At 43.4% G+C, this 14380-nt stretch overlaps 1 protein-coding gene across 1 annotated transcript in view; it reads right to left on the bottom strand.

Annotated features, from left to right (window-relative positions):
• Bmper (BMP binding endothelial regulator) overlaps window positions 1–14380 on the bottom strand; it is a 252979-nt gene that overhangs the window by 213592 nt on the left and 25007 nt on the right. The window contains exon 3 of the mRNA XM_038322939.1: window positions 7906–8005. Within this exon, the coding sequence (XP_038178867.1) occupies window positions 7906–8005 (100 nt within the window). The remainder of the gene's footprint in view (window positions 1–7905; window positions 8006–14380) is intronic.

Here is a 14380-nt window from a genome sequence, read left to right as displayed (position 1 = left end):
CGCTGAACTCTCTGGACTATTCTTGAAACTACTATAGTCTAGTCATTTCCAATAGAATGTTCTGGAATTGTGGTACCTTAGGATCTCTTTCCCCTGGAAAATCAGGATAATTGGAAGACAGAGAGAAGACAAATGAAGTAAATGGACAAGGAAGGAAGGAAGGTTACACACTTCAGACATTGCAGAAGTCAGAAATTCCCTTGGGTACACAGGCTATTGTACCCAAGCACCACACCCTTGTCTACCATGCGCGTCTCTGCAAACATGGGAGCTAAGACAATGGAAACAGATATAGAAAGTAGATTCCTAGAAGCTAGAGACAGAAGGAAAATAGAGAAATTAGTTATTTGGTGTGCTGAGACAGTTAGATGGAAAGAATATGTTCTGGTAGTCAACAGCACAACAGGGTGGCTACAGCTAACAATAATTTATTGTCTATTTCAAAATAACTAAAGGATTTTTAACATTCCAACACTAAGAAGTAATCAATGTGTCCACTCCCACCTCTCATAACTACACACCACAGACATCTGAGGAAGTCTGTACCTCAGCCACCAGTTCATTCTAAGGGAGCCATCCCCTACCATCTAGGACATTAACACTGTCACTTACAGACCTTTTTGAAGGGTCTGTGAACCCCATTGATTATTCTCATCTCAGGTTCTTGCTGATATTCTAACTTCAACTTCTGAGTAACCACATCAAGAACTTGCTATCTGTGGTTTATTTGTGAATCCAGAAGCCATATCTTACTATGGCTGAGCAGGGATCGCAACAGATACTGCAAAACAGCAGTGAGTAGCCCCAAGACTGAACCTCAAGCACTGATCAAAAGCCTACCAAGCCGGGCGGTGGTGGCGCACGCCTTTAATCCCAGCACTCGGGAGGCAGAGGCAGGCGGATCTCTGTGAGTTCGAGGCCAGCCTGGTCTACAAGAGCTAGTTCCAGGACAGGCTCTAAAAAAACTACAGAGAAACCCTGTCTCGAAAAACCAGAAAAAAAAAAAGAAAAAAAAAGCCTACCAAGTCATAAAGGTTAAACAAATCCCTATTAAATGACGAATTTATGGATTACTAAATAAATAAAAAAGGAAATTTAAAAAGTCCTAAAATTGTATGGAAATGAAAATACGATATACCAAAATCTATGGAACACAATTAAGGTAGTCCTGTGCAAGGAAAGTTTGTAGCTAAAGTGTCTCCATCAAAAAGTTAGAAAGAACCCTAATAAACAACTTAATGATGTACCTTAAAGCCTTGGAAGGAGAGAAATAACTAAGAACAGAACAAAAATAATAAATAAGAAATGAGAAAAATACAAGAAATCTATGAAATGAAGAGCTAGTTCTTTAAAAATATTGACAAGATTGACAATTTTTTAGCCAAACAAACCAAAAGAAAGAGAAAGAAGACCCAAACTAATAAAATTAGAGCTGCAAAGGCAGGTAGTGAAACAGACAGATGTGAATGCCAGAGAACATAAGTCCATACTTCAAATCCATAGTCTACTAAATCAGAAAGCATTGAGAAGTCAATGGATTTCTTTTTTAAAGCTTTTTTAAGAAACAAATCTTTTATGTTATGTGTTTGAGTATTTGACTTCATGTGCATATATGCACCATTGTGTGTGCATTGCCTTGGAGGGCACAAAATGTCTTTGAAAGCCATGGAACTGGAGTTACAGATGGTTGTGAGGCATCCTGTAGGTGTTAGGGATTGAGCCCAGGCCCTCAGCAAGAGCAGAAAGTATGTTTAACCACTGCTTCAGCCACTGGATGAAAGTCTTAAAACATATGACCTATCAAACTTAAACAGAGAAGAGATTTACAACTTTGAACAGATTTATCACAAGGAATGAGATTGAAACGATTAAATAAATAAATAAATCTCCCAACTAGAAAACTCCAGATTCTGAATTGGTCAGACCTTTAACGAATAATTAAAACTTGTGATTCTCAAACCGTCCCATAATATAGAAAAAGGAAAAAATAATTCCAGACTCCTTTCATAAAGCCAGCATTACACTGATAGCAAAGTCAGATAAAGACACACAAAAGAAAGGAAAAGAAAAAAATTATAGGCAAATCTCGCTGAGGAACATAGCTGTAAAAACTAAATCAAATACTTGAAGACTGAATCAAAAAAAAAAAAAAAAACCACCGAAAAGATTATCCACCACGATCAAGACAGCTTCATCCCAATGATAGAGGAATGGTCTAATATATATAAAAAAATAAATATAATTCACTACATAAATAAATCCAAGGACAGAAACCACATGATCATCTCAAAATAGGCTTTGACAAAATACACTATCTCTTCATGCAAAAAGTCCTAGAGAATCTAGACAGTTGGGGGCTATATTGCAACATAATACAGGCAAGCTTCAACAAGCCCACAGACAGCATTATACTAACAGAAAACTTTGATGCATTTGTACTAAAACCCAGAACAAGAAACTATGTCCACTCTCCATTGTTCAATATACTGAGTAAAGTCTTAGCTAGGAAAATAAAACAAGAGGAGATAACGTGCACACAAATAGGAAGACACTAAAGTATTCTTATTTACATATGATATGATTATATGTATACTCTAACCCCTCCACCAGAAAACTCCTCCAGTCAATATACACTTCCAGCCAGATGGAAGGACATAGAATTAACCCGCGAAGGTCATCACTACTATTTCTGCAGACAATGACACAGCTAGAAATCGGGAGGACAATCCCTCTCACAATAACTTTAAAAATATCTTGAAATAAAACTAACAAAGGAAGTGAGAGGCCTCTAGAATGAAAACATTAAAACTGTTAGAAACTGAAGAAGATACCAGAGTATAAAAATGCCACAATCTTAGGGATTGATAAGATTAATACTGTGAAAATGGCTAAAGAATAAAAACTATTCTACAGATTCACTGTAATGCCATCAAAATTCTAATGCAATTCTTCCCAGAAACTGAAGATCTTAAATTTCATACAGAAAAGCGCACGCGCGCACACACACACACACACACACACACACACACACACACACACACTGAGTATAACCAAATCATCCTGAACAATGAAAGAACCACGAACCACTGGGGGTCTAACCATACCTGATTTTTAAATTTAAATTACACTGAAGAGCTATGGTAGTAAAAACAGCATGTCACTGGCATAAAAACAGACTCACTTATGAATGGACTAGAACTGAGGAACCAGATACGAGGTCATAAACCTATAGCTAATTTCTGACAGAGATGTCAAAACTACTCCAGGGGAAAGGACAGCCTTTTCAACAAGAAGTTATGGATAAACTGGATAGCTACATGGAGAGGATAAAACCAGATGCTGATTTCTCACCCTACACAAAATTCACCCCAAATGGATGGAGGACTTCAATGTAAGACCTGATACTCTAAATCTGCTAGAGAAAACTCAGAACGCAGGCACAGGTAACGACGTCCTGAACAGTACCACACTAGCACATGAATCAAGAACTAGCCATAGGACTAACCCACGAAGTAACTGTAGTAAGGAGGCTGCTTGTTTGTTTTCCCGGCCACCCAGACTCCCAAAATAATCACACAGAAACTATATTATTTAAATCACTGCTTGGCCAATCATTTAAGTGTGTTGCTAGCCAGCTCTTACATCTAGTATTAACCCACTTCCAGTATATTATATTTTCTCATGTGGCCCGTGGCCTACCAGCAAGGTTTCAGCATATCTGTCTCCGATAGTAGCTCCATGGCTTCTCCCTGACTCTGCCTTCTTCCTCCCAGCATTCAGCCTAGCTTTCCCTGCCTAACTAAGTTCTGCCCTGCTATAGGTCCAAAGCAGTTTCTTTATTCATTAATGTTAATCACAGCACACAGAGGGGAATCCTACATCATATGACTAAGAGGCTTCTGTACACCACAAGATGACATCAAAAGAATGAAGCTGAAGATACACAAGAGTGCTGTGTATCTGACAGAGAATTGGTACCTAGAATGTGCAAATAAATTAGACCTCTAAACATCAGGAAAACAACCCAGGTTTAAAATGGGCTATGAAGCCGGGCGATGGTGGCGCACGCCTTTAATCCCAGCACTCAGGAGGCAGAGGCAGGCGGATCTCTGTGAGTTCGAGACCAGCCTGGTCTACAAGAGCTAGTTCCAGGACAGGCTCTAAAGCCACAGAGAAACCCTGTCTCAAAAAAATAAAATAAAATAAAATAAAATGGGCTATGAAACTGAACAGAGACTACTCAAAGGAAGAGATACAAATGGCTAAGAAATTTTTTTTAATATTCAACATGTTTAACTTTCGGGGAAATGCAAATTAATACTACTTTAATATTTCATATTAACCCAATCAGAATAGCTACCCGAGAGAGAGAGAGAGAGAGAGAGAGAGAGAGAGAGAGAGAGAAGTGTTTATATAAATGATATGAGAAAAGAAACAATTATTCTCTGTTGGTAGAATGGAAACTGGTTCAGCTACTATAGAAATCAGCGAGGAGGTTCCTCAAAAGGCTGGAAACAGATTTACCATAGGATCCAGCAATGCTCCTCCTGGGGATGTTCTCAAGGGATTCTATATTCTGTTCTAGAGATACTTGCTTGTCAGTGCTCATTGCTGCTCTATCCACAATAAGCATCTATCGGCTGAAGAACTGATGCTGGAAACGTGGTGTGTGCACACAATAGAGTGTTATTTGGCTGTAAAGAGAAATAGAATCTACAGGGAGTGGATGGCACTGGGAACAATCATTGTGACTGAGGCAGCCCAGACCCATAAAGACAAATACCACATACTGGCTCTCATATGTAGATCTTTAAATATGTGTGTTGAAATTGGAGTGCCTATAGAAGTCAGGAAGCCAGAAAGGGACATGGAGAGATTTTTAAGGACGGGAGATAGTAGAACACAGGGGGGAAGAGAAATAATGCCACAGGAAGTGATAGTGGAGTGGGGAATCTGAGGGCAGAGTAGAGGAGGCGATAATTAACACTTATTTAAAAGAAGACCACCTGTTAAAAAGTCATGTGAAAACCTAGCTTAGAAGCATATATATATTTAGAGAGCAGTTTAGTATTATATTATATTTATTTGGCCCTGTTGTGGAATGCATACTTGTTCAACCTCTATGGGAATCAGTGTGGAAGTCCCTCAAAAAAGCTAGAAATACAACTATTACATGAGCCAACTGTACCACTCCTGTGTATATATCCAAAGGATTCTGCACCCTACTTCAGAGATTAGGTAGAGATAGAATATATAATATAGTAGATATTATATAATACATACTATGATAGAAAGATAGATAGATAGATAGATAGATAGATAGATAGATAGATAGATAGATAGATAGATAGAGTTCAAATGGAGCTGCCCAATATGGGGTATAATGCCTCTCCAAGAAACAATAGACTATCAAACAAAAAGCCCAGTGTTTGGTACAAGACACTTCCCTTGAAATTGTTGGCCAGAGAGCCCCCCCAAAACCAATACAGCCTCTTAACATTGCTCTTGTTTAAAACTCAATACTAAGACATTATTGCTGAAGATACCACATACATGAGTCATAGACAGGGAAGAATCATGCTGACACTGATCTGGAAACATCATCCCCACTGGCTAGCTTTCATAGTGTTAGAAGGTGCTGTGCACACTATTGAGGAAAAGAAGAAAAGTAGTCATTGGTCTTACTCAACTATAAACCCAAAAGGCCACAATAGTGATCACCCTGGCAAGATAGGCCCTTTGGGGCAATAGTGGCACAAATGTTATGGGAGTAATCGACCAACCTGATTAGATTTCCGATCTGCTTCACAAGATTTAACTCATGAATGATATCGTTAACTAAGTCAAGAACTCAAGGTTAAGTTATAGGTCCAGGGGCAGAAATTTTTACTATTATTCTTCAAAGTGAGCATGTCATCAATTTATAAATACATATCTTTATACCCAAACTTCAATGTAGCTCTCTGCTCTCATCATGATTAATACAGAGGTTCACAACTGATCAAAGTGCAGAGAACAGGAGACTGTGGAATGTTCAACCCTAAATGATGGGACCTCTATGTCATCCCTGCCAAGGCTCAAGGATCATCACGGGAGAGGGTACAGGAGGGTTTTCAGAGCCAAAGACTGTGGGTGACTGCTGCAGATGGGGTTTTCTAGACATGACAGGGCTGTTGCACATGTGATCCAGTGACTGAAGATACATGAACAAGACCTGACCAAGACCAAGCCAGTCAAAATGCCATTACGGATAGGGGAGGGGCCCACAAAGCTCTGCTGCTAGCTAGGGGTCTATTGGCAGTCGATGGATCCTGCGGAGGGGGGAGGGGTAAGAGTCGTAGCCCCTGGTAACTTGCCCATTATCCATGGCTGGCCCTACACATACTGGCAGCACTAGGTGAACTCTGAGATTTTTTATTTTTTAAAAAGAGCACATGAAGTTGGAAAGGAAAATTCGTGGTGCAGGAGACATGGAAGAAGTTGGAGAGAAAGGAATTTGGGGTCAGATTTGATTAAAGTACACTAAGTGTATGAAATTCTTAAAATATACAGTTTTTAGACAAAATAAATAAATATCAAATGTAACTACATGTTTGAGGTGTCAGCCACGCTAGTTGCCCTAATGTGCTGGTTGCACACCTGTATGCATCGCACTATATCTGACACTATACAAAGACATTATTTATCAATTAAAATAAATAGTTTAAAAACAGTAACAAAATTTGGTCTCTCGAAGTGAAGGACCAGGAGTCAAAAGTTAAGGTGCTGGTCCTCAAGTGCCCACCTGGAACTCCCCAGGGGAAGAGCCCCTTTCCTCTCCAGCTCCAGCTGCCTCGGGAGTTTCCTCAAGCATCTTTCATTACTCCAGCCTCTGCTTCTTTGGGCCACGACCCTATTTTCTGTGTCTGCCTATTTTTCTTTGCATAAAGACACTTAATGGTCACATTAGCTTTGGGGCCACCCCTAATCCAAGATGATCGCTTTTTGATTGGACGATATCCACAAGGAGCATTTCTAAGTAAGCAAACCCTTTCTGAGCCTATATGAACTTTTGGGGAACCTCTACCCCGACATGTACTGCTGTGTTCTGACTTAGCAGAGTATTTCAGGAGCACATATCCTAACTCTTGGGACTAAGTTTTAGGTGTCACTACACCACACCGCCCTATATATCCCCACATCATTCAAGGCAGACCCCAATTCTGCCTTCCAGAGGCAGGTTCCTGCACTAAAATGAAATAACAAAAATAGGACACACAACACTGAATGATCTGTGTGAACTACACACCACAGAAAGTTCCTGGGGCAAGTGTCAAGCGAGAACCAGGGGCCTCGGGTGCCGCAGCCCCTGGCCAGGGGGGTAGGAAAGACCTGGGCTAAAGCCAACAGCAGGCGCCACCAGACAGCATTCCAGACAAGCATGAGGGCACCAGGAGACTTCGGGGCTGCTTCAAAGACGAGCGGGAGAACAGTGATTTAATTTGGGAAGGAAAAAAATTTAATAGGAACCAAAATGATAAAATTTGGGTTTAAAGACTCCTCTGGCAGAGGAGGGCTAGACGAGCGTGGAGCCTGGAAAAACCAAGTGTTGAAACTTGTTGACAAAACACGCCCATGTGCATGTGTACAGATGTGCATAGGCGTCACGTTTGCATCTTCTCTGCCACGGCGTTTTAACAACTTGCCTCGGAAAATGTACCAAATGTGCAGATCTGCGTGTGTCTTCAGCCCCTCGCACCCCGTTCTTGGCAGCTCCCGTGCCAGGCCTGTGTACACAATGCTCCGGTTTCCCTCCTGACACCCACCTGTGTTCCAGCCAAGAGCTAGAAGGGAAGAAAGGTGAGAGCTAGAACTGAAGGTGCCCGGAGCAACAGCCGGCAGAGAAAGTGGCCTGGGCCCACTCACCTTTGCATCGCTCACAGCAGGCGCCCCTCTGCTTAATGGCCAGCGCACAGTCCCGGGACAGCACAGGGCACTTCTCTCTCTTGCAAGTCACCTCTTTGTTCTAGACAAAAAGAGACAAGGGACATGCGGGATCAACCTCACTCGGAATCCAAAACCCACAGCTGCAGCTCGCTCTTCCTGCCCTGCCTTCAATTTGGCAAGAAAACTCCCAGATAGCTGATGGAATTTTTCTTTCCCTGGAACAGAAGCGTCTCCCAGGAATACCGGACGTTAGCAAAGTAGCGTGATTTCAGAGATGAGGCGAGCTGAAAAGCTCTGATTTTACATGCCAGCCAGCCTTGCCCAGATAACCCCATGCTGAGGAAGAAGCTTTCTCCAGCTCCATCCTAAGGTTTCTTTTTAGTATACACTCCAGAAAAGATAATATTTGTGTAAATCATATTTTGCCCATTGGCTACCTGGGCCGGGATTGCGTCGTGAGAACAAAAATATTTTCTCACGGCTGTCCAACAGGCCCTAATAGTAGAGTGCATTAAAATGCACCAATCTTAAGTTCCAACTCAAATAACGACAGAGTTGAGCATTGAATCTGTTCAGTAAGAGAAAAAATAATATTCCACACGCCAAGCAGAGACACAGTCCTCAGTGTTTTATAGCTGTGGGACAGCTGCGTTACATTAGCGCTTATGCTAATGAAAGCGTGGTGAGCATTTACATCTTGGTTTATCCCGAAAGGTTAGCTGTTAAAATGTCTTAGAGGAGATCCCAACACCCCTGCTGCCTGCTTTGACTCCACAGAGAGGAGAGAGCTCTTCTGATAGCAAAACCTGATCAACCAAGGGAGATCTTGGCTGTAACAAAGGCTGTAACTGTGGCTCCCACTGTGATTTGAATCCTGTGAGGTCCATTTTACAGATAAGAAAACCAAAGCACTGCTCAGTGAGGGTAGTTGGCTTTCCACTTCTGAAGCAGCTTCCGTGGCCCCAGGGAGGATCCCTCTGAAGTCCCAAATGTGTGGCCACCCATGCGTGAGCCTGAGTTGAAGCTGTGGCTACTTAGAATCTTCATTTTCCGAAGTGTGACTATGGGGAACCATAGTCCTAGCTCTGCTCAGCTTGGAGCAAGCCTACCGCTCTCTTCAGAAGAGACCAGGAGAACATACTCCAGTGACCCTAAGATGAGTCATGTGTTCTCAGTATACTTCAGGAGTGGAAGGACAGTCTCCCAGGTCTGGTCTAGGACCTTGGTGAGTGTGCCTGTCAGTGTGTGAGGGTATGAGGTGTGCACACGTGTGCACATTAGAATCTGAGGGCCAACCCAAGCTCATCTACCAAGTGCAGACTCTGGGCAGTTTAAGAGAAAATGTGCCCTCTTCATGTCGCTCCCAAATTTCTTTTATGCTCTAGAGTAGACAAGACACTCCCAGGGTCTTACTGAAACCCGTCCAGATTGTCATCCTTCTTCAAATGATTGTACCCTCCGAGGAGTCACAGAACCCTACGCCTTCAAATCTCCATTGCAGCCACTGCAGCGGGTGAGAGGGAGCAGGGGGATTAACAGTTTTCTTTCTCTGTAAGTCCTGCTGCTCTCCTGCCCTGTTGCTTTGCTAGACCCCTGAGGCCTGCTATGGCCACTGTTAATATCTCCAAGGCTGTCCCAAGTCTGGTGGACATACCCAGAGAAAGAGCACACACCTGGACTCCATCCTGAAAGGGCTGTTGTTGCTGGGTTTGTTTTGGTTTTTTGTTTGCTTGTTTTTCTTTTCTTTTTTTGATTGCCCGTGAAGGATGGGAGGCTGTGTTACCTGTGCAAGACAATGTCTGGTCTCTCTCCCTCCCTGTTTTTCTCTTTCCCTGGCTCCTTCCCGACCCCAGTGCTTGTTCTTCTTTTCCTTGATGCTCCCACTGTCTACTGTATGATAATTACACCCAGGGCTGACAGCATTCATTCATTCATTCATTCATTCATTCATTCATTCTGATCTGCGGCACAGCAGTCTCCCTTAACTGTACCCCAGAGCACGCCCACCGCGCCGAGGCATTCCTAACAAAGGATGGCTCTGCCTTCCACCTACTGCAGCACAGATCTGAATAATACAAGATGGCCCGCCCAGACACTGAAGCACAGCTGTGAGAATGTCCTTGTCCCCAGTGAAGACCAGGCAGATGAGGGAGCTGTCTGGGCTGAGGAGACAACCGGCCAGGTGCTCTGGCTTCGAGCCCTCCTACCCCAGCTTCATTCTTTCCTTCCCACTGATGATGGCTTCAACAGTAACTCCAGCACAGTTCTCAGTTTTGTTTCTATAACTGTTCTTAAATTCCAAACCCAACATAGTTGGAATCACAATGAAAACTTGAGAGAGCTATTTTTTTTAAGTTTTAGGCAATTCCCATTGAAGGCAATGAGATTAACTATCAGACCTGTGCTTATGTGCACACAGCTTGACATGCTGGCTGTGGCTTCTTTTGCAAAGCAAGGATCCTATTTTAGCACAAACTCCCTCACCCCAGGAGAACTGTGACTATCACAAGCAGGGTTTCTGTCTCACAGTGTGTAACAGTGCAGCAAAGCCGGCCATGCCTAGAAAAGGTTCCCCTAAGACCGTGTCCTCTCTAGAAGGAGGCATGTCAGGCAGAGCTCAAACTCATGGGACAGTCAGAGGGATGGGGAGAAGCAATCTGAGAACTGTAAGAAGGCGTGCACTCTTAAGTGCTTCTAGCAAAACTGGAAACTTGGGAGACAGTTAAAACCCATAGCAGGATTCCAAGATTCATAATAAATAGCTTGTAATTGTAGTGCACCATGTGTGATATCCCAGGCAAATAATTTGTACAGTCACGTCTGGATTTTAAAAAATATATGTATACAAAGACAGACACACACAAACAACACACACACACACACACTCATCCCTGAACTTTAGGTATATGTTTAGGGATATAAAATTTCCCTTCTGTTGACCCTTAGAATTTTCTCTGTCCTGTCAGGGGTCAGGTTGGAGCTGCCAGATCAGATTATTTTTCTGGAGTCTGATCAGAAGCTGGTTGGTGTGGATGTGAAGATGAACTTAGAATACCAGGCCCTCGAGGAAAACGAAATAATAAAGCTGCAAGACCACTTTTGAGAAGCTGCTTCCTCATCCCCTTAATTGATTCTAACAACTACATGGGAAGTTCAGACACAGGTAATTAACACTGCCCGGCTTCCTGGACTTGGACAAGACACAAAATCCCATATCCTGGAGCCAGTGGTTCTGGAGGGGAGTGGAGGTGTGGCATACACAAGCCCCACTTTCAGGAGGTCTCACCCCCACTACAAACCAGAGCTAAGGCTAGAGGCTCACGTTTTAATTCAGCAAACGCTTTGAGCTATTGATTCACACTTACAGGCACGTTCTCTGCTCTCTTTGGACTCTGAGCTATGTAAGAACCGTAAGTGCATTCTTCTACACAAAACTTCACCTCAACCTGATTTTACAGGTAAAGAAGGGTCAGCCACATGGCCAGGGTCAGCAGACACAGTGAGAGACCTGGAACACTGAGAGGGCTCTGCCTGGATGTGCAGCCACTGTGTAATCACAGACACTTCGGTTCCTCCTTGGGTGTTCAGGAAACAGAACAGAAGAAAACAGCGTCCCTGCCTGGGTCCTTCTCACAACTTTCCATGTGTGAAGTGAGCCTCTGCCTTGAGCAGAATCACTCCAAGGACCTGCCTCGGAGTCATGGGACACTCCAGGCACCAGCTGCTTGGAGGTGAAGAGAAATGGAGGTCCAATCAGATATCAAGGCCTTCACACCTCTGAAAGAAAGACTGACACCCTCTGTTTTCCACAAATTCCAGGTGGGGCTGGAAAATTGCCCATTCTAAGCAAACAGAAATAATCGTCAAGATGCCACATTCACACAAGAAAAAGGTCAGAACATGACCCAATCAACGTGTAAGAGCACAAATCCACAGCTCTTGGTTTTCTCATCGTGTTTCTGTGTTTGCTATTTCTAGGGTCATCCAGTTGGGGAGTAAGGCCTGCACCTGTCATGTCTCCTTTTATAAAAAAGGGATAGACACCTTAACATCCACAAATATGTGTAGACACACACACACACACACACATATATATACATACATACACACACATATATATATACATACACACACACATATATATATGATATATATATATTATAGCCTTGGGATGCACCATTAACAAGTTGTCAACATGCAAAAAAGCAAAAGGGGGTTATAGAGAGTAAAAAAGAAGAAAAAATTTACATGTCTGGCAAGAAAACTCCATAAGGACACCAGCCAAACCACAGCTCCAACCTCAGCCAAGTTCAGACAGGATGACAACAGGCAGCTTGCTAAGTCTCACGCTTGCCGCCAGATGGCAGCACGGAGCGCCAGCCTTGAGCCTGCTTGCAGAACAGGCTCCTATCTGAGAGTGTGCTAAGGAGAGCTAAAGACAGCGGGCACCAATGGGAAGTCTTTCTAGCTGCTGCCGTGCATTACAAGAGAAAAACGTCACGGAGCTGCCCTTGAATATTTCCACAAATGTCTTTGAAGATATTTCTTCCAAAACTTTTTCCAGAGTCAATCCCATGATAGAATGCAGAAACTATTAACTGTTTTTTAAATCTACGCTAAAAAATAAAAACTAATGGCAATAATGTGGGGACAGAAACGCAGCAGCTAATACGGTGACAGTGGTGAGCGTAAGCCATCTGCTGACAGACACTTATTAAATCATGACACAGAAACCCAAGTGTCCTGCAGTACGGCTGATGCGCCGATGGTCCTCCATACACACTAGAGATGAGGCAGGCTGCGCAAGTCTCTTCTGGTCTCGGTTTCCTTCCGTTCTGGCCCCTGTGGAAGCAAGGTGTGCCCCAAGGCAAACAGGCGGCCCTCAGCAAATAGGCAAATTCAACCAGGCAGATCCTTTTTCAGAAGACGAGGAAGGCTACAAGTTAGGATTCTCTTCTTTTCTGCCCAAATGAACACTGCCCAATATGTCAATAGAGCACACGGGCCAAAGAGTACTGTGAGAGACAGTAAGCAGCCAGAGGGGGCTCTCTCCTAAGTTAGGAGTCTTTCCTTCCTGGCCTACCTCTCCCTCCTACATATACACACACTGCCCTCTGCTATTTCATTGTGATAACCTAACTTGGGGACAGAACCTATAGAAAGGCCTTAAAAAAATCCCCCACCCAGATGCAAACACCCAAGGGAGTAGAAGCGAGTTCATGGCCAATGGGCCGTTCCCTTCTGTCATCAGCTGATAGAGGGAAAGAAACACTACCCAGCAGCATGCTGGCAACGCTGGGAGATGAGCAGATTCCGCCATAGCTCACTCCACTCCATCCTGTGCAGCTGGGATAAGTGCAGGCCGCAGGCTTCCTAGCTCAAGAAACAGGAAGAATTCGACGTGGAGTCAACACCTTGGAAATTAAGGGACTCCCCGACCCTTAACCAGATTCCTCCAGCACACACAATAGTGTTTCATATAGCCTGTCTCAAAACTGCTCAGACAGGAATTTGCTCTCAGGAATATGGATGTTGTGTGTTGAGCTTTCCAAGGAAGGGAGACCAGGCGAAACGGATCCAACTTCAGGGAGTATATTCTCACCAGAATTTCTAGTCTCTCCATGCATGAAGTTAAATGGCTCAACTTTTCCTTGAAGTACCCCATTCTAACTCAATCCAAACCCCCAAAGAGCCAGAGGGGATGTTATGGTACTTTTAAGCATAAGGCCCAGTTTCTCGGAGGCAATATTATACTACTTCCCATAAACAGAAGAATAATACTTGGTGTTTACATAGCACCTTTCCTCTGAAGAACTGAGCAGACATTAGTTCATTAATCCTCACAGGGATCTTAAGCTTTCCAGGGGGAGGAATAGTCCACAGTGAGCAGAAGTGTCTCGGGCCCCTCAAAGAACTGCCAGGCAGTTTAGTTCAGAACCCGGTATGATTCCCAGGCCTGGATTAAGAGTCCAGGCAGGAAGGTTAGTTGCTAAGACACAGCACTAAAATTTATAGGTATGTCATACTAGAATTAGGTTAGCTCCAGCACAACCTGGGGGTTTTAGAAATAGATTAACATGTAGTCAAGCTACTTTGGGAGTTTTCCAGTCAGACAAGCCACCTGGGTCAGAGAGATAAAGTCCCAAGCCTGTGCTGGTGTAAGACAACATCGAAAGCATTTGGCCCGGACTTGGAAAGAACGGAGACCTCACACCTCATGCTGGGCCTCAGAGGTTCTTGAATGCAGAGATATAGACAAGGATTGAAGAAATAAGGGTTTCAGTGGTACCCAAAGACCCAAAGAAAATAGGCTGCTTGAATGATTGGAAATGATAGCTCCTTCTGTGGAACCTGTGGGCAAGAGATGCTTTGTAAGGGAACATGAGCAGCACCCGAGATGAGCTAATGCTAGCTTATACCTACTTTAGCCTATCTCCTCCAGGCAATAACTGCT

This window comes from Arvicola amphibius, chromosome 3, assembly GCF_903992535.2.
Source record: "Arvicola amphibius chromosome 3, mArvAmp1.2, whole genome shotgun sequence".
In the NCBI taxonomy this organism is placed as follows: Eukaryota; Metazoa; Chordata; class Mammalia; order Rodentia; family Cricetidae; genus Arvicola; species Arvicola amphibius.
This window is presented reverse-complemented; position numbering and strand designations above follow the sequence as displayed.